At 42.8% G+C, this 20,249-nt stretch overlaps 1 protein-coding gene across 1 annotated transcript in view; it reads right to left on the bottom strand.

The window, feature by feature from the left end:
- Window positions 1–11,265, bottom strand: part of ABCB7 (ATP binding cassette subfamily B member 7) — a 170,911-nt gene extending 159,646 nt beyond the window's left edge. Inside the window, exon 1 of the mRNA XM_079764771.1 lies at window positions 11,067–11,265. Coding sequence (XP_079620897.1) covers window positions 11,067–11,234 — 168 coding nt within the window. The 5' untranslated portion in view covers window positions 11,235–11,265. The remainder of the gene's footprint in view (window positions 1–11,066) is intronic.
- Between the last annotated feature and the right edge of the window lie 8,984 nt (window positions 11,266–20,249).

Here is a 20,249-nt window from a genome sequence, read left to right as displayed (position 1 = left end):
AGGCAACCAATCCATGTGTCTCACATCAATGTTTCTCTCTCTCTCTCTCTCTCTCTCTCTCTCTCCCTCCTTCCCTCCCTCCCTCCCTCCCTTCACCCTCCTCCCTCCCTTCCACTTTATCTGAAAAAATAAATGGAAAAAATATCCTTAGGTGAGGATTTAAAAAAGATCATTTCCCTAGTGTTATTATATTCTCACTTCAGTTAAAGAAGTCCAGAAGTAAGGTACTCTATTTTTTACAATTACATTTGTAAACGGTGGTTCCCTGGACTGTACCAAGAAGAGGTCGATGATCTTATCTTTACAAACTTTTATCAACACAGAAGACAGAGACTTAAATCTGCATAACAACCATGTAAGCACAGAAAAGGGCCTCTCCTTTGCTGTGGCCTTCCACAATATATGAGAAGCACCTGATAATTAAAGGCAGAGATTGCTGGCTCTCCTGATTCAAGCTGCCTCTCTATTCAAAGCAGGACAGGTAAGGGCTGAATTAAAGGAAACACTTTCCCCAAAACCCCCTCCTCCCAGCTATTTTAACAACTCTGGGATAATTCACAATAAGGAGTCTCTAGTTAGTAAAAAGTTCCCTTCCTCCTCCCCTTTTGAACTCGTAATAACGTTTGTTCTAAACTTTTGTTTTATCGGCTTGGGGGGAAATATTGATGTCCTCCTTAGGACAACAACTCTTCAAGACACCCCACCCCCAAATCTTGTCAACTTCAACACAATCCCCCTCCCTTGCTTGTCACTTAGCAACAGCAACTGCTTGCTCTTTAAAAGTGAAAACCACTCTTTCTTACCTCCCCTGTATTGAATAGCAATACACTGGCCCTTTCCTCCCTTGGAAAGTTAAATAAATTTCCTCACTTCATCTCTTCTCTTAATTGTGAATTCTCTCACAGCCCGAATCACCTGCCAAACCCTAACAAGCCTTAACCTTGTTTACTATGCTTTTCCTGGTAACCTCCCATAACTGACTGTCCCATTCCCAACATCTTCTTTTGTCTTCAGCTGAAGATGATATTTAAGGTATTGACTTCAGCCATTTTGGTGGGTCACTCAGTTTCCTAGATCTCTCCCATGTATACAGGAAGTAAACATGTTATTAAGCTTTTGTTTTTCTCGTCGTTTAGTACTGGGACATCTCAGCCAAGAACCCAGAAGGGTAAAGGAAAAATAATTCTTCCTCTTCTGCAGAGAAAGAGGCTACACCATATACACACACCTAGGTTTAGGTGTGTAGTAGGCTATAAGCACACTCCATGATGTTTGCCCAATCAGGAAATCACTGTGGATGAAAAAAGGGCCACATACTAAACCTGACAAGCCCAGAGGAGGCCTGCATAGCAGGCCTTACAAACTCAAGAGACCAAAAGTAACCACATAGGATGGTCTGAACATAAAAATTCCTAACTAAAAGGGAATCATGGCAGATAGTCTCATTCTGGGCCTATAGCTTCCTTGACAACAGTCAATCTGTATCTTAGGTAAGTCTGTTTTACTGTTTTTTTGCATCTAAGTACTCTCCTTTTCCAGACCACTCAAGACATACCCACCGCACTAGAGCAGAGACCACAGAACCCTCCTGGTTATCTTGTTCCCCCCCATACCATCTTTATGTGCTGTAAATATTAGTTATTAACTATCCTGTACCCACCAATGTAAGTTTCTCCATTTTACTCTTTATCCAATCACAGACTTCTCAACTTTGCTTTCTCCTGTGTCCCTAATCTTCCACTAATGAATTTCATGTAACCTTCCTTATGAATCCTCCTTTGATTCTAATGTATAAAATATGCTGTAAAACTGCCATCCTCAGGAGCATTTTTTTAGTATTTTTTATTGATTTCAGAGAGGAAGAGAGTGGGAGAAAGATAGACTCATCAATGATTAGAGAGAATTATTGATTGGCTGCCTCCTGCACGCCCCCTACTGAGAAATCAAGCCCACAACCCCAGCATGTGCCCTTGACCGGAATGGAACCTGGGACCCTTCAATCCGCAGGCCCTGGGAGCATTTTTGCAATATGTTGAGATTTTGATTCCTGGCAATTGTCAGATTGACTCAAATAAACTCATAAAAGTTCTCTATAGCTTTGGACGTTGTTGACATCAACATGGTCTAACAACTGTTGACTGAAAAGGGAGTTCCATGGCAAGTAACCTCACAGGATGTTCTGATCTTACTTCATAACTGGGAAGGTCATGGTGGGTAGTCATGCCACAGGGATACAACTTCTTTACTAAGGCTTATCATTGCCTTAAGCAAACCCTGTCCAACCCTGTCAGGTGTGGCTCAGTGGTTGAGCATCATCCCATGAACCAAGAGGTCACTGGTTAAATTCTCAGTCAGGGTACATGCTGGGATTGCAGGCTCCATCCCCCAGTAGGGGGTGTGCAGGAGGCAGCCGAATGATGATTCTCTTTGATCATTGAAGTTTCTATCTCTCTCCCGCTCCCTTCCTCTCTCTGAAATCAATAAAAAAATATATTTTTAAAAGCCCTGTCCATCATTTCTGTGCATCTAGGTTAAAACACCTTTGAAATGCCCCCTTTCAGACCCCTCAAGAAAGCACATAATCTTAACTATCCTGTAATCCCATCCCCCAAATTGCTTCCTCCCACCTTCTTGTAATTTTACTCATTTCCCTCCTTAATCTCAAATGCATAAAAGAAACTGCAAACTGCTATTCTACAAAACATTTACCTCAGCCTGTTGAGATCTTGCTTCCAAGTGTATCCTTTTTGGCTCAAATACATATCTCTACAGGCTCTGGCCAGTATGTTCAGTGGTTAGAGTGTCAGCCTGTGCACCTAAAGGTCGCAGGCTCAATTACCGGTCAAGGGCACTTACCTGGGTTGCAGGCTCTATTCCCACCCGGTGCAGGCGACAACCAATCAATGCGTCTCACATCGATGTTTCTCTTTCTCTCTTCCCTTCTTTCTCTCTTTCCCCCTCCCTTTCCCTCCCCCCCCTCTCTCTCTTTCTCCCCTCCCTCCCCCTCTCCCTCTCCCTCTGCTCCTTCCCCTTCATCCCCTCCATCCCTCCCTATCTCCCTTCTACTCTCTCTAAAAATCAATGGAAAAAATATCCTTGAGGAAGGATTAACCAAAACAAAATTCTCGCCCTGACCAGTTTGGCTCAGTGGATAGAGCATCAGCCTACGGACTGAAGGGTCCCAGGTTCGATTTCGGTCAAGGGCATGTACCTTGGTTGCAGGCACATCCCCAGTAGGGGGTGTGCAGGAGGCAGTTGATCAATATTTCTCTCTCATCAATGTTTCTAACTCTTTATCCCTCTCCCTTCCTCTCTGTAAAAAATCAATAAAATATATTTTTAAAAATTCTCTACGGTGTGACCATTCTTACATTTATTTGGATTTTTTTATATTTCAAATTATTGATACATTCAGAGAGTATAAAAAGAGCTGCTACCGATGCTAACCATGTCGAGTCACACTCGACATCCGAGTGCAAAAGGTTAACCAGCACATGACTGTATCTACACTAATAAAAGAGAAAGATGCAAATTGACCATACCTTCATGACACCCACCAGCCAATCAGGAGTATGCAAATTAACCCAACAAAGGTGGCGGGTTAATTTGCATACACAGGCACTGAGCGGCCGGGGGCGGGATGCAGGCATTCCACACTGCCCCAGCCGCACCGGGCCTCTGGGCAGTGTGGGAAGGCGGAAAGGCAGCTCCGGCTGGAGCGAAGGTGGTGCCGGCAGCCAGGGGAAGGAAGGACCATTCTTGCACGAATCTTTGTGCATCAGGCCTCTAGTAGGACTATAAAAGACCCTATAAATGCACACTTTTTCTACTTTCTTCTTTGAACTGATTTAGAAAACAATTGTATAAAATTGTGGGGGGTGCTTTAATAAATCAAACTGAAAGTAATCTCACAGGGTGATCTGATCCTAAATTCCTAACTGGGCAGGTCATGCCCCAAGCACAAAACTTCTTTAGTAAAAAGTTTATGTTTGCCTTAAGAAATCCCTCTGCATTGTTCTTGTGCATCTAGGTTAACACATCTTTGAAATGCCAGAGTAATAATGTTTTTCAGACCCCTGAGCACACATAATATAGTTAACTATCCTGTAATCCAGGGGTGGGGAACCTTTTTTCTGCCAAGGGCCACTTGGATATTTATAACATCATTTGGGGGCCATACAAAATTATCAAGTTAAAAATTAGCCTGCTATATTTAATTAACTCACCCCTAATGTCTTAGTAGGGCCAGACCAAATGATTTCACTGGCCTTATACAGCCATGGGCCTGACGTTCCCCACCCCTGCTGTAATCCAAGCCCCAACTTGTTTTCTCCCACTTCCATGTAATCTTTATGTCCTTAATTCCAAAATATAAAAGAAACTGAAAAATTGTCATTCTCAGGAGCATTTGCGATCATGCTTCCCAGCAACTATCACTAATGTGGCTTAAATAAATTTTTTAAAAATAATTTATTTGAGAGAGATCAATTTGTTGTTCCACTTATTCATGCATTCATTGGTTGATTCCTGTATGTGCCCTGACGTGATATCGAACCCATAACCTTGGCGTATTGGGACGAGGCTCCAACCAACTAAGCTACCTGGTCAGGACTTAAATAAATTCTTATAAAAGTTCTCTACTAGTTTGGATGTTCTCATGTCCACAAAATATGTATATAATGTATTGTAGCAATTATAACATACAGAGATGCAATATATTTGCCAATAACATCACAAAGGAGATGGGTAAGACCACAGCTATTTTGGGATGAAGAAATGACTCCACCTGGAAACTCAAACACAAGAGAACAAATGTAGAGAATATAACAAAAGCCATAAATACGGTATTTATTTGTCCTTTCTTATCTCTTTGTCCTTAAAAGTCATAGAATTATATAAAGTAATTATGACAATGTACCATTAGGATTGTAATGTTTATAATTGCACTATCCTATCTAATAAAGAGGGCAAATTGACTGTCACACCATAACAATATGGCTGCACCCACAGCAGAGGCAGTGATCCTGTAACACAAGATGGCTGCGCCCACAGCAGAGGCCAAGTTCCCATAACAAGCCTTAACAAGCAATCAGCAGGGACCTGAGGCTGCGTGGTGCTGGCCGGGGCAGGGAACCTGAAGCTGCGCCCCCCGCCTGGTGGGGCTTGACAGGGGACCTCAGGCAGCGCCCCCCGCCCCAGCACCGGGCCAGGGGACATCAGGCCGCGCCCCCTGCCCTGGCATCAGGCTGGGGGACCTCAGGCCATGCCCGCCACCCGGCAGGGCTTGATGGGGGACCTCAGGCCACACCCTCTGCCCAAAAGGGCCTGATGGGGGACCTCAAGCCGCACCCCCTGCCCCAGTGCCGGGCCAGGGGACCTCAGGCCGCACCCCCCCACCCCAGCGCCAGGCTGGGGGACCTCAGGGCGCACCCCCCGCCCAACGGGGCTTGACGGGGAACCTCAGGCCACGCCCCCCACCCAGCAGGGCTTAACCGGGGTGGGGCTGGCGGGGTCTGGTTCTCGCGAAATTTTGAGGCGCACATGGGTGGGTGGGGACTTTACTCTGGTTCCCGTGGTGCGCCCCAGACTCTGACAAGAGGAAGATTTTCATATACATTTTACTAATTTTCTTTCATCTCTGACACTTCTATTACAGAGAAAGGGCAAATAGCAATATTAAAATATTTCCTCTAATTAATTCCCTTTTAATGTGCATGAATTTTGTGCACTGAATCACTAGTATGTAAATAAAGCAAAACAGAGAAAAGGAACGACAGCTATACAAGAGTAATGTTTCTATATCTCAGTAGAAGAAAGCACCTGTGTAAACATTCATGACCTCATATTTGGCAATGGATTTATAGCCAAAATACCAAAAGTTTGACTAACAAAAGAAAAACATAAATTTAACTTCTTCAAAATGAAAAAATTTTATGCTTCAAAGGATACTATCAAAAGAGAGAAAAAATAACCAACAGAATTAGAGAAATATTTGTAAATCATATATCTGATCTGGGACTTGAATCTGGAATATATAAGAAACTCACACATATCAATAATACAAGACCAATAATCCAATTTAAAAATGGGCAAACAATCTGAATAGATATTTCTCCAAAGATATACAAATGGCCAATAAGCACACGGATAGATGATCAACATCTTTAGTCATCAGGAAAATACAAATCAAAACCACAATGAGCCCCAGCCCATTTTGTTCAGTGGATAGAGCGTGGACCTGCAGACTGAAGGGTCCCAGGTTCGATTCCTGTCAAGGGCACATGCATGGGTTTCAGGCTCGATCCCCAGTAGGGAGTTTGCAGGAGACAGCCAATCAATGATCCTCCCTCATCATTGATGTTTCTATCTCTCTCCCTCTCCCTTCCTCTCTGAAATCAATAAAAATATATTTTAAAATAAATAAAATGAGATAACACTTCACATCCACTAAGGTGGCTTGACTAAAGTGAGTTAATTTAATGTTTGACCAACATTGACAAGGATGTGGAGAAATTTTAACCCTCATACACTTATTATGGTAATGCAAAATGGTGTAGTCACTTTGAAAACCAGTCTGGCAGTTCCTTAAATAATTAAATATAGAGTTACCATATGACCCAGCAATTATATCCCTTAGTATACACCCAAGAGAAATGAAAACTTATGTCCATAAAAAACTTGTACATGAATGTTTATTGTTGCATTATTCATGACAGCCAAAAGATGGAAACAATTTAAATGTCCATCAACCGAGCAATGCATAAAATCTTATATATCCGCATCATGGAATATTACGTGACAATGAAAAACTATATAGTACTTAATACATGCCCAACATGAATGATCCTTGAAAACATAATGCTAAGTGAAAGAAGTCAAGTCTCAATTCCATGTATGTGAAATGTCCAGAATGGAAAAATCTATAGAGACTTAACATAGATTACTGGTTGCTTAGGGCAGGTGGGGGAGAGGAATGGGAGGTGATAGCCAAAATGGTAACAGGTTTATTTTTATTTATTAAAAATTTTTAATGTCGACACTATTGCAGATGTCCCCTATTAACCTCCCTTTTCCCACCTCCACTCACCTCTGCTTCCCCCTCCCTTGGCCTTCACCACACTATTGTCCCTATGCATGAGTTATGCATACATGTTCTTTAGCTAATCCCTTCACCTTCTTTATCCAGTTATCCCCAGCCCCTCCCCTCTGGCACTTGCCAGTCTGTTCCATATATCCCTGCTTCTGGTTTTATTTTGTTCGTCAGTTTATTTTGTTCATTACATTCCACATATAATTGAAATCATATGGTATTTGATGTAATGAAAAATGTAAGTTGTCTATGGTGACGGTGGCACATATTATTGAATATACTAAAATCTATTATTGAATTGCACACTTTAAATGTATGATATTTGAATTAATCTCAATAAATTTGTTTAAAAAAAACAAATGTGGTACATATATACAATGGAATACCATAAGAAAAGATGAAATACTGCCATTTGTGACAACATAGATAGTTCTTAAGAATATCATGCTAAGCTAAATAAGTCAGACAGAAAAAGTAAATACCTTATGATTCCACTCATATGGGATATAAAACTGAAAACAACAAATGAACAAACAAGACAACAAAAACTCAAAGACCAAACAACAGTATGGTGGTTACCAGAGGGGAAGAGGGCTGGGGGAGAGGTAGTAAAGAGTAAAGAGGGACAAATGTATGGTGAGAGAAGAACATTTGACTTTGGGTGGTAAACACATAATGCTATATATAGATGATGTATTATAGAATTTATAGAATTGCAGATGTCCCCTATTAACCCCCCTTGAAACCTATATAATCTTATTAACCAATGCCACCCCAATAAATTTAATTTTAAAAAATGAAGTATATGATCAAGAGTCAAGGACATAAAAAAAAAAATTAAGAGTCAAGGACATTTTAAACTTAGATGAAAGGTGCTATAGATTTACTCAGTTTCTACGATTTAAATATTCATGAAATGAACCCAAAATTCTATCATTCAAAATTCATAAGTCCTTTTATTATTAACTAACATCACAGAGAGGCAACTGTAAAATAAATCATTACAATTTAAATCTTATCACACAAAATCTTTCAATTTTAAGAAAAACTTTTATGTTTAATGTGTTTCCCTCTATTAATAGTGCTCTATTAATTATTAGACCAGTATCATTACAATTCAACAAACACTTACTGTGTGCTTAGTGTCTGTCAGAGTCTTAGCTACCCTTCTATCAATACCTGACACACAGAAGACAATAAATGAATGAATGGCCTCAAAGGCTGTCAATTATTAGGACTTAGTTTCCTCATCTGCAGAATTAGAAGAGCTGGATATGTTATTCTCTCCATAGCAGCACTGTTCAACAGAACTTTCTGCAAGGATGGAAATGTTCCATATCTATGTGGCTATTCAGACTTTAGAATGTGACAATTGAGAAATTAAGTTTTTAACTTAATTTAATTTAAACAGACACATGAAGCTAATTACTACTATATTACACACAGGCTATAGTGTGAAAAACACATTTACAATGCATCCCAGTAATCATATACATGTGGGAGTGTGTGTGTGTATAAACATATAAAACAAAAGTACATAAAGCAATATGTCCTTTAATATGTATAAGGCAATACTTCCTTTCCTATTCTACTGAATTTCACCTTTAAAAAAGTGTTGACCCAACCCACTAACATTTTATAACACAGCAATAAGGTTTCTTTCCAGCTCTAAAATATCATGCTATATACTAATGACTGTCCTAAAAGTTTGCATTCAATATTTACTTTGTAATCTTAAATCACAAGTCACTTAGTAATTTGAATTTGCCTCACATTAGATCAGGTTCTACTTTAAAAGCTTTATAATAGTTCCTTCATCTCCCTGTTAAATGCATTTTTAAAAAAAAAAGATAAGAATTGCATGCCTCTGAGAAGTAGAAAGCAAAGGAAACATCTTTCCCTTGTTTTTCACATCACAGACATTGTAATCAAAGGAAATGGTAGAGTGTAGAGGACAGAGCGGAGGAAGTAAGTTGTGGGGATAGTGTTCATGAAAAGAGAACGCTAACATTTATTGCCATCACCTGCTCTGAAACACCTACTGACTTTTTTTTTAATATATTTTATTGATTTTTTTACAGAGAGGAAGGGAGAGGGACAGAGAGCTAGAAACATCGATGAGAGAGAAACATCGACCAGCTGCCTCCTGCACACCCCCTACCGGGGATGTGCCCTCAACCAATGTACATGCCCTTGACCGGAATCGAACCCAGGACCCCTCAGTCCGCAGGCCGACGCTCTATCCACTGAGCCAAACCGGTTTCGGCCCTACTGACTTCTTTTTCCCTTCATTCTTCCAGGCTGACAAAGTCCTACAAATTTTATCTTAATTTTATTTGGCTTATTAGAGGACTACAGAACAAGAATTATTCCCAGGAGATCATGTTACAAACTTTCAACAATAAAGTATTTTTAAAACCTAAAAAAAACTATCTGGATTTGCTTCTCTAGCCTAATCTGCCACTTCCCATCTTGAACTCACTAGTCTAAACCATATGCAGTTCTACAAAAGGTCCATGTTCTCTCTTACCTTTGGGCCTTTGCACATGCTATTCCCTCTTTAACTAGCTAACTTCTCCTAATGTTTCAGGTCTTTGCTTTTGTATCCATCACTGAAGGCAATTTTCCCCACCTCAAGATCAGACTTGATGCCCCTCATGTATATCTTCCAGTACTTTGGACCTTTCCCATCATTGCACTATTGTATTATAATTGCCTGTTTACTTAATCTATTCCCCCAGTTAGATTTTTAAACTTTAAGGACAGGGCCTATATTTTGTCCTGTTGACTGCTATAAAGGTGTTCATTAATTATTGAATGAATGAATTCATTCCACATGCCTAGCATCATTACCTATTGTCCCTGCTTGGAATGTTCTCCCAGTTCTATCACCAGTATGAGATCCATTCTATAATTTGGCCCTTCATTATCACTATTTCCTCTGGATGCCTATAGCAACTACAACTACTACATTGTTTTTTAGTGACTCTTGTAATGCATAGATCCAATCTCCTTAATGAAATTGACCAATCTTGAAGGCATTAACACGTTTCTCTTGGTACCCCGTTATGTAGCATAGTGCTATGTACATAGTAGATATTAAATATTTGTTGATGAAGAATCAAAATTTTAAGAGGTTATTTCTCATACAAAGCTGATAACATTTTAGTAATACTGATGAACAGGTGGTGGCAATTAAATGTTTGGTCAATATATAAGAAATAAAAAGTTAGACTGAAGTAGAGCAAGTGGAAATAAAAAAAATTTAAAACCCTGTTCTTGACAGATAATAATGTACACAAATATTAAGAGGCACTATAACCACAGCTACATTCAGTAGTTAAAGATAAGTAGCCTTATGGCTTCCAAAGCGACCTGTGTACACAGAAGAGCACTATTTTCTATTCAAAGGACAATCGTGCTTACATATAAATTTAGGACGGTCTATGTTTTGGAGAAAAAGATAATTACGGTTTTGGCTTATCAAGGAGCCCTGCCAGCAAGGGGGATAACTGGTGCCAACTCAATTTGCCGCTTGTTTATACCTAGTTTGCCATCTTCTTGAGTACTCTCCAAATGCTACTTCTGAGTAAAATCAGAACCATTGGCAAATTGGTCCCAAATTCCATTACTAACTTTGGAAAACAGTCAGTTTTCCTTGCATTTACCAAGGTAAGCAGTATGGGAATGGTGTCCACCCCATCTCTTAAACTAAGAGAACACTGTAAATCCTACGCGAGTTACTGGTGTTCGGGGTGACCTCTGTCCGGAACCGCCCGTCCCATTCCCATTTGCTGTACCCCTTCACCCCTTTCTCAAATTACTAACCCTAATTTACTTCACTTACTGCTACTCCGAGATAGCCCTGACAACCTTTCTTCTTGGCTCCTTCTCTGATCCGAGGTTAAGAGGGCAACATTTCCCCCATGGGTCCCCTTGCCCTTCACCCTACTCTTCCATGTGAAAGGCATCTCACCTGGGAAATTCGAGCGGTTCCTGGGACACCGAGCTGACGTGACCCCCATTGCGGACCTGATCCGCGCACAGACACTAGAGGCCGAATCAGAATCGCGAGGTGCAAACGCTTTTCGAAAGCAGCCGCCGCGGCAGCCCAGCGCCAGGAATGTATCGCGAGCAGCGCCATCTTGAGCGAGGAAAGAGGAACCGAGAGCAGAGGATTGTGGGACACTGGAGGACTGAACTAGGCTGCCTTAGTCCTTTCTTCCCCTCAACCCTCGTTTTCCCAGGGCCCAAGACCGGAAGTAGCTTCTCGTAAGATTCTGGTACCTTAGAGCAACCGCTTTTTTTCTTCTAGGGCGGGTCTTTGCGAGTTTTTCTTACACAACCGGGAACGTCCGAGTAATACTGTATTTTTCTCATTACCTAGATTTGCTAGATAAAATACAGGATGCGCAGTTAAATTTGAATTTCAGATAAACGATGTATCATTTTTTCAATTTTTAATTTTATTTTTTAACTTATCTTTATTGTTGGAAGCATTACAGATATCCCCTTCGTTTTTGTTTTGTTTTTCCCATTGATCCCCTCCACAACGCACCCGCCCCTCCCAGGCCTTCACCACACTGTAGGCTATGCATATCTGCATATAAATTCCCTGGTTAATCTCTCCCTAACCACCCACCCCACCCCCACCTTCTCTCTGAAGTTCGTCAGTCTGTTTCATGCTTCTATGTTTCTGGATCTAGTCTGTTCCATTTTTTAATACAGATATATCTCAAATATTAAATTTGCTAAATCTAGCAACCTCATCTTGTCCATCATTTCACTCTCCTCTTACCCCCTCCAACTCAGTGCCACACTCCACTCTGCATTTTCCCTTTGCATATTCTTATCTTCACTCTCCTGTACACTAACACTTGGGGTAGATTAAACTACAAATATTCATTTCCCCAGGGAAGGGGCTTCATCCTAGAGATTCACGGCCTCTTCATATTGTAAGTGCTTTTACTTGGCTGATTGTGCCAACCTGGTGGCGGTTATCCACTGGTCTGTAGCTTTTGGGACGGTTTTACATACAGCTTTACTTCGCTGCTTTGCCTCCCTAGCTCTTCCCTTTGTTTTCTGCAGCGTCCTTAATTATTTCAAAACAGCTAGATTAGCTGAGAGATAGTAAAATGTAAATGTATATAAAATTCATGTTTAAAGACAGGGTTACATTCTTTTTTTTGGGGGGGGGGCGGTAATCCTCACCTGAGGATTTTTTTTCTATTCATTTTTAGTGAGAGAGAAAGAAAGAGAAACATAGATGTGAGAGAACGCCTGAAACCAAGGTATGTGCCCTTGACCAGAATCGAACCCAGGACCCTTTGGTCCACAGGCCGATGCTCTACCCACTGAGCCAAACCAGCTAGGGCGACAGGGTTATATTCTTTTGACACCGCTGTCATCAAACAAAATGATGTTGAAATATGTTTACAGTTATTTGGGAAACTGCATTTCCAAGTGTAAATGTTACTTGAAACCGTGGAGACAATAATGCAATTGCAATTTTATATTCATTGCTGCTTTCTCAAATCTGTCAGACAGCACAAGCAAATAATTATGAACTTCTTATGTAGACACACCCTGGACTAATGATAAGTCTGATGAAGACAAAGACTATGCTTGGCCCAGGAAGTTAGCTTCACTTTGTTTCAAGATTCATATTATACTGCAGGTTTCCAGGTAAGGTGATGTTTGAGCAGAATTATTTAAATAAGAATAAATTTTCCAGTGGAAGGGAATTCCATATAAATGAAATGGCATGCTAAAAAAAAAAAGGAGGCATAAAACTTTTCCAGGTTCAGGAGTTTAAGGAGTATATGGCAGAGTAGTAGGAGATGAGCCTGGGTGAGCAAGTGAACTAATGGTGAAAAGGCCTCTAAGAAGTTAGTAATTGATCATATAGCCAGTGAAGGGTTTTAATCAGGAGAGTAACATGATCAAATTTGCATGTCCATTAAACCACTCTAGCTTAAGTGGGAAGGCTGGACTGGAGGGAATTCAGACTAGAGTCAGGTCCTTAAATTCAGTCATAAAATAAAGGCTTTAACCTGGCAGTAACAGTGGTAGTAGATCAATTCCTAAGATATTATGGATCTCGAATTGAAAGGATTTAATGACTAATTGTGGCTTATTATTATCTTGTTAATAGAGCAGTAATGGCCTCTTTTATTAATGTCTATATCATCAATATATTCAGCATCTGTTCTGTTAGAGAGCAACACTCTACACTAGAGAAACCCTAGATTCTTCCCAGTGATTTTTGGTTAGGGCTGAATATTGCCACTGAATCTTTCTACCCAGGTAAGGCATTGTCCAGTAATGCTCTGACTTTTTAAAAAAATATTTTATTGATTTTTTTACAGAGAGGAAGGGAGAGAGATAGAGAGTTAGAAACATTGATGAGAGAGAAGCATCAATCAGCTGCCTCCTGAACACTCCCTACAGGGGATGTGCCCACAACCAAGGTACATGCCCTTGACCGGAATTGAACCTGGGACCCTTCAGTCCGCAGGCCGACACTCTATCCACTGAGCCAAACCAGTTAGGACTGCTCTGACTTTTTTAAAATGTAGAAACATATACCATCTATATCTTGTGAGAAATTGTCAGATATAATGTGACAACATGAAATCTTTAATTTGTATACTTTTAGAAACTCTCATACACACTACCTTGCAGGATCTTAACAATAGGATTATTAAGGTCATTTCTCATTTCTAGTAGATAAAGAAGACCAGGGCCATGTGGTGATAGAGTTGGAAAGAGAACCCTGGTATTCTGGCTTCTCTTACACTGTTCTTTACACTAAAGATGTTGCCTACATTCAAATGTAAAATTTAATTGAAAGACTATAGAGGCTGTTAGGTCTGATCAAAGAATTGAATCAATACCCCCTCCCCTGGGAACTGACCTTTAGGCCACTTCACATTGGACTTTCCACTTGCTTAGACCACATTCCACTTGCTAAGACCATTATCTCTCCCCTCCGGAGTTTCCCAGAATCTGGACCTGCACAGAGAATTCTCCACCCAGAAAAAGCCCGCCTAGAGTCCTTTAAAAACCTCTCTGACTCCCATATTTGGGTGCTGGCGCCATTTTGGGGCTCAGCCCATCTGGTATCCAGATGACCCAATAAATTCATAATTCTTTACCTCTTTGGGCCTCATGCATTCCTCCTTTGACAACCCTAACATTTGGTGCCAAACCCGAGGGGGTTCCATGGGGATGGGGAGCCATCACCCCAGCTTCGGTCAACCCAAGTTTGCTACTCGGAGAGCAGTAGGCAGTGGCAGCTTGACCTGGGCTTACCTCCCAATCCTACTCTGGCAACTTGATTGCCGGCCTCAATTAGGCCTCCCTCCCTTATGGACCCTTCCAAACCAGCCAAGGAGGATGCTGGATCAGGAATCTCTCCTTCTCCATTGCTGACCCTCCATCCCACACCAGCCAATCTTCTCTAAGTGAGTGACTTTCCACAATTTCCCTCGTCTCAAGTCTCTGCCCACTCTTTCTCACTGACTTGTCAAAAGTCTCTCATCCCAAAAGTCCTAGTGCTAAGCCAGAAGACTCCTTAGCCATTTGGCTTTGGGTCCTTCTAGATTGGGGACGCCCAGTCCAGAGGGTCACATCTCCTCGTGGTGATTTGTTTAGCATCAGGGACGCCTCACCTTTGGATTTGTGGTCTGTCACTCAACCTTCCTCTCTCACGGGCCACGCCAAACTCCCTCTGCACACTCGTGGGGGAGATCATGCCCAACCACTACATTTTATTTTGTAACACTGTTTGGCCACAATATAAAGTAGATAATAAGTCTCAATGGCCTGAAAATGGCACTTTTAATTTTAGCACATTGCACAATTTAGATAATTGTTGTCACTGCAATGGAAAATGGTCAGAGATTCCCTATGTCCAGGCCTTTTTCACCTTCAGTCCCAATCCTCTCTCTCAGTCCTGCTTTACCCATCAGATCTTTCTCCTTCACACAAAACATCATACCCCTAACACTTATGATTCTGAAACTACTTTTGACCCAGAAGACCACTAACCCAACCTCCACCCCCTTGCACGTCCCCTCCCTCACCTGCAGTAGATTACCAAAACCCAGACCTTCCTAACCAGCAACCACCTTCTCCCCGGCCCCTGAGAGCCCAAATCCCAAGAATACAAGCTCCAAAACAGCCTTTTCCCACCTAACACTCATTCTTGGGCCACCCAAAGACCACCCTCCTCAACAGCCTCTTCTATTCCTGTGCCCATTCTACCCCTGAGGGAGGTAGCAGGAACTGAGGGTATTGTGGTCAATTATGACAAACTTACTGAAATCACTCAAGACCCTGATGAAAACCCAGCTCTCTTTCTCTTCCTCCTCATGGAGGCCTTACAGAAACTTACCTTCTTGGACCCCACCTCCCCAGAGGAGCCCTTCTTCTGAACACCCATTTTATATCCTAACTAGTAGCCCTGAGCATGAATCCATGTGCCAGTAGCTTGCCAGTAGCTCCTTGCTGCCCTCCAGTAGTTCTCCGCCCGCTGCCCCGCCCTCCTGTAGATCCCCCCGCCCCCCTTCCCCCACTCCCCCTCAGAGCTTGCTGTCCTGCCCCCTCCTGTAGCTCTCTACCACCCTTTGTAGCTAGTAGCTCGCTGCCACCCTCCTGTAGCTCTCTGCCTGCTGCCCTGCCTGCCTGTAGCTCTCCCTCCCTCCCCCCTCATAGCTTGCTTCCCTGCCCCCTCCTGTAGCTCTCCACCGCCTGCTAGTAGCTCACTGCCCCACCCTCCTGCTGATCCATGATCCGGTCATTACATGGTAGATCCTTACACCTTACGGTGTAATGACCATTTGCATATTACATCTTTATTATATAAAATCAGCCCCCGACAGATGCCGCAAACTTCAAAAAATAGACACAGATCCACAAACGCCTCAAAAAGACCGTGTTAACCGGACCTTTAAGGTCTTTAATAATAGAGACAAGGAGAACCAAATCCAAAAACAAAGGCAAGATCAGGCCAAGGCTGAGGCTCAGACAAGGCCTTTCAGCTCCTAGCCACCGCTCTCACAAACCCCAAATAAAGTGTTGGTCCTCCAACCAAGGGTAAGTCAGGGGCTAAGCCTCTTCTGGGCCCATGCTTCAAATGCAACAGGAAGACACGGGACCAAGTCCAGCCCAAACCTAAGACCCCCTCCTGGGCCCTGCCCAAGGTGTGGAAGGGAAGGCCACTGGAAATCAGACTTTAGTGTGGCCCCTTCATGTTGGACCTCAGTCAGTCCAGCAAGGCCACCCTCTGGATCTGGTTTGGAGCTCCCAGACCTCCTGGGACTGTCCACCAAAGACTGAAGCTTCCCGGGCCCTGACAGGGCCCCACAGACTTACATCACCAGGACAGAGCCTCGGGTAACGATTGTGGTGGCAGGTAAGCCAATCTCCTTTATAATTGACACTGGGGCCACTTATTCTGCCCTCTCCAAATTCACTGGGGCCCTTATCTATTCCTGTCTCTATTATGGGGGTTGATGGATTAGTCTCACAGCCATTAGCCACCTCACCTCTACACTGCATCTTACTAAATACCCCCATTCACTCTTTTCTCATTCCGCCTTGGTGCCCAGCCAGGGCTACCATGTATTACCTCATAAAGCCTAGTTGTCCCAAACCACAGTCACCTACCTCAGTTTCACTATCTCATCCCACAAGACTAAGCCATTCCTTGGACTGTAAATGCCTTATCTCTTTATCTCCTCCATGACTGTCTGCTCCTCTGAACAAGAAATGGTCTCCTTTCTTGGGCTCACTGGATACTTTCACCTCTGGGTTCCCAACTTTAGTTTTCTCCCACTGAGCAAAGGAACCACTCACTGAGCCTTTAGATCCCAAGGCCAGCATTCTCACCCCTTTAATGCTCTGAAAACTGCTCTCACCTCAGCACCTTCTCACACCCCCCACTACACCTTTCCCAAAGATCAACTTTCTTTACTGCACATGCTTGCTTAAAGTATGGCTGCTATCAGAAGCTGAACTCATTATCACCCAAACCTTAGTATGCTATCTCTGCGGAAAAATGTGGCAGTTTTAAATCCAAGTGGCTAGAGGCCTGGGAATAGGCTGCTGGGCCTGCTTCCTCCTCCCACTGCCTTTTCTCCAGCCTCATATGCCTATACATAATTTTCCAAAGCCTTTATTAACTTGTGGATGAAAGGGGCCACATGCTAACCTGACAGGCTCAGGGAAGGCCTGCATAGCAGTCTTGCATACTCAGAGACCTAAAGGAACCACAAAGGATGGTCTGAAATTAAACTTTAACTAAAAGCAGTTATGGTGAGTAGTCACCTCCTAGGCTGGTATCTTCACTGACAAGGTCAACATTTACCTTAACTGAGCCTATCTGTCTTTTTGCATCTATAATTACATACCCTTGAAGTGTCTGGGTAACTTGTAACTTCCTTTTTCCGGAACCCTTGGGGCACAACCTAATGTGCTGGGTGCCAGGACAGATACCACGAATTCCTTCATTACCATGTAAATTGTTCCTGTACCACCTAAGTATGTGTCCATCATTTTACTTTTTATCCAATCCCAGGGGTTTCCCCCACTTTGCTTTCTTCCACCTCTCTAATCTATCTCCAATGGATTTCATGTAACCTACCTACATCCCTTTCCTTTGATTGCAATGTATAAATACAATCTAAATCCGCCATTTCTTGGGAGCATTATCTCAATTCGTTGAGGTTCTCCTTCCCGGCATATGTCGACAGTTCGGCTCAAATAAACTCATAAAAATTCTTTACAGGTTTCCATGGTTTTTATGTTAACATTACTTGGCTTAGTCACAGCAGGATTCCAAAGAAGTTCACCCAGGACCATCCCTTAGACTCGGACTCAGTGCTAGGATCCAGCAAAGGGCTCATTGAGCCCACCAGTTCTCCGCCCATTGGGTGAACTTGGGTGAGTTGTCTCTTGGATCCAGACCTTCCCTTGCTTTGGTAGAGGGTCTGACTTTACTTGAGCTGTGTTTTAAAATCCTCGAGGTCAAACCAGGGTTGACAGAACTCAGGTTAAGGGTTGACAGAACCCAGGCTAAGGCGGGACTGGAGGGAAAAATGGATGGCTGGTTTTGATTTTGGCTTTTCAATTGGAATTGCTGATGAAGTATGGTAGCAATCATCTCAGGTAGAAACTGCAGTTTTAACTTTAACCCTGCTGTTTTGGGTTCTGTACTTATTTGCTTGCTAAAACAATAGAAAAGTTATTTTGATTTTCTGAACTTATGTATGCTATCCCAATTGATTGAATACTCCATGGATGGTGGTTTGAATATCCCATTGATTGTGATCTTACTGGTTATCGAAACACATTCTTCTGTACCTGGGAACCAGGACAGCACAATTACTCTAAATTGCCTCAGTAGCTCCAGATAATGTGTTTCGGTTGACTCAGTGGTCCCAAGACCCAAAACTATAATTAAGCTTTTTAAAAAATATATATATATTATTGATTTTTTACAGAGAAGAAGGGAGAGGAATAGAGAGTTAGAAACATCGATGAGAGAGAAACATCGATCAGCTGCCTCCTGCACACCCCCTACTGGGGGTGTGCCCGAAACCAAGGTACATGCCCTTGACTGGAATTGAACCTGGGACCTTTCAGTCTGCAGGCGAACGCTTTATCCACTGAGCCAAACCGGTTTCAGCTATAATTAATCTTTATAGATAACTAACTTGCTCAATTTCACTTCTCTAACTGCTTTGTGCAAACCAGGTTCCTCTTTCCAAACCCAAAGTTGTAATTGATACCTTTGTGATATTCTACCTATATAAGCTAGATGAAGCCAGCATTTCGGGGCTGTGAGATTTGGAGTGCTGATTGCCCCCTCGAAAGCCGCTGGCCTTTAATAAATGACTCCATAATTCGACTTCTTGATTGAGGTGTCCTTTGTGAGATTCGGGGTACATTACCACATTTGGAGGCCCCAGTGAGATCCTTCACTAGGGAGTGCTGGTCCAGACGCCAAGGGAGGCCAATCTCCCCTGGGCCGGTCATGGAGACTGAGGAGTCTCTAGGGGGTGCGCACCCTGAGAAGTTCCAGGGCCCCGGAGAAGTTCCCTTCGGATCCAGCGAGCGGACAGGGAACGTTGGCACATCCCAAAAAATTTGTCTCAGAGTCATCTGGAAACCCTCCTGGAGGTGACTTTTGTTTTTTTGGGGGGACCGGTCATCTGGGGATTACGTGAAGGGCTGGATACAGCCGGAACTTCCCCATCCTTGAAGTGCCCTGAGATGTCAGAGGTCACTTTTGGTTTTTGGTTTTTGGTTTTTGTTTGTGGGCCCTATGTGTCTTATTTGTCGGTTTCATCGGTTTGCTAAAATCCTCCTGGAGGACATTGAGTGGTTCTTCCCTTCCTGTTTAACCGTTGACGTGTGACTGGATTACTGATCTTTTTTATCAAAGTTCCTTGCAGGATTTACCTCTCCTGAAATAACCCTCTATGTGTATCCTGTCCCTCCCCGACTAAGCACTCTTTTTCCCAGGTCAATGCTGGACTCCAGGATGACTTTCCCTTCACAGTCCCTGGAGGACTCTGGGAGTGGTTTTAACTTTTTTTCCTTCACACACACCGGGTCCCGCCCACTGGCCTGCTGTGGTGGCCAGCAAGAGCGGCGGTGGTGGCGTTTGCACGCCCCTTCCCCCCCTCAGGGTGTTCGCTTCCTGAACCCTCAGTCTCCCTGTGCCGACCCTCCTGGTTCCCATAATGACGGCGGACTGAGCTCCCAAGAAACTCCCTAGGTTGTATGATGGGGCATTTATCTGTTTGTCGCGTCTATTAGTCTTGTTTCCTTTGTCCAACATGAGCACATTTCTGTTTTGCCGAAACATGGGTCGAGAATCCTGTCCTGGGATGTGGGATGTGGGAAAGGGAGGCCCCCACGTCTGTTCTTGTTAGGCCCCCATCAGGGGACTTGGGCAGTGTTCCTGTTATCTGTTCAGATCCCAAGACTGTAAGAGTACTTGTTCACTGAAAGGGTGTAAGTACAGATGTTTGTTTGATATTTGTTTGTCTGCCTGGGTATAATTATTTGTTCATATAAGTGTGGAAGTCTGCAAGAAGAAAAAAAAAACAACAACACATTTAATTTATTTAAGGCTGAGTGCTCTGAT

This window comes from Cnephaeus nilssonii (genome assembly GCF_951640355.1).
Source record: "Cnephaeus nilssonii genome assembly, chromosome: X".
NCBI classification, from domain to species: domain Eukaryota; kingdom Metazoa; phylum Chordata; class Mammalia; order Chiroptera; family Vespertilionidae; genus Cnephaeus; species Cnephaeus nilssonii.
This window is presented reverse-complemented; position numbering and strand designations above follow the sequence as displayed.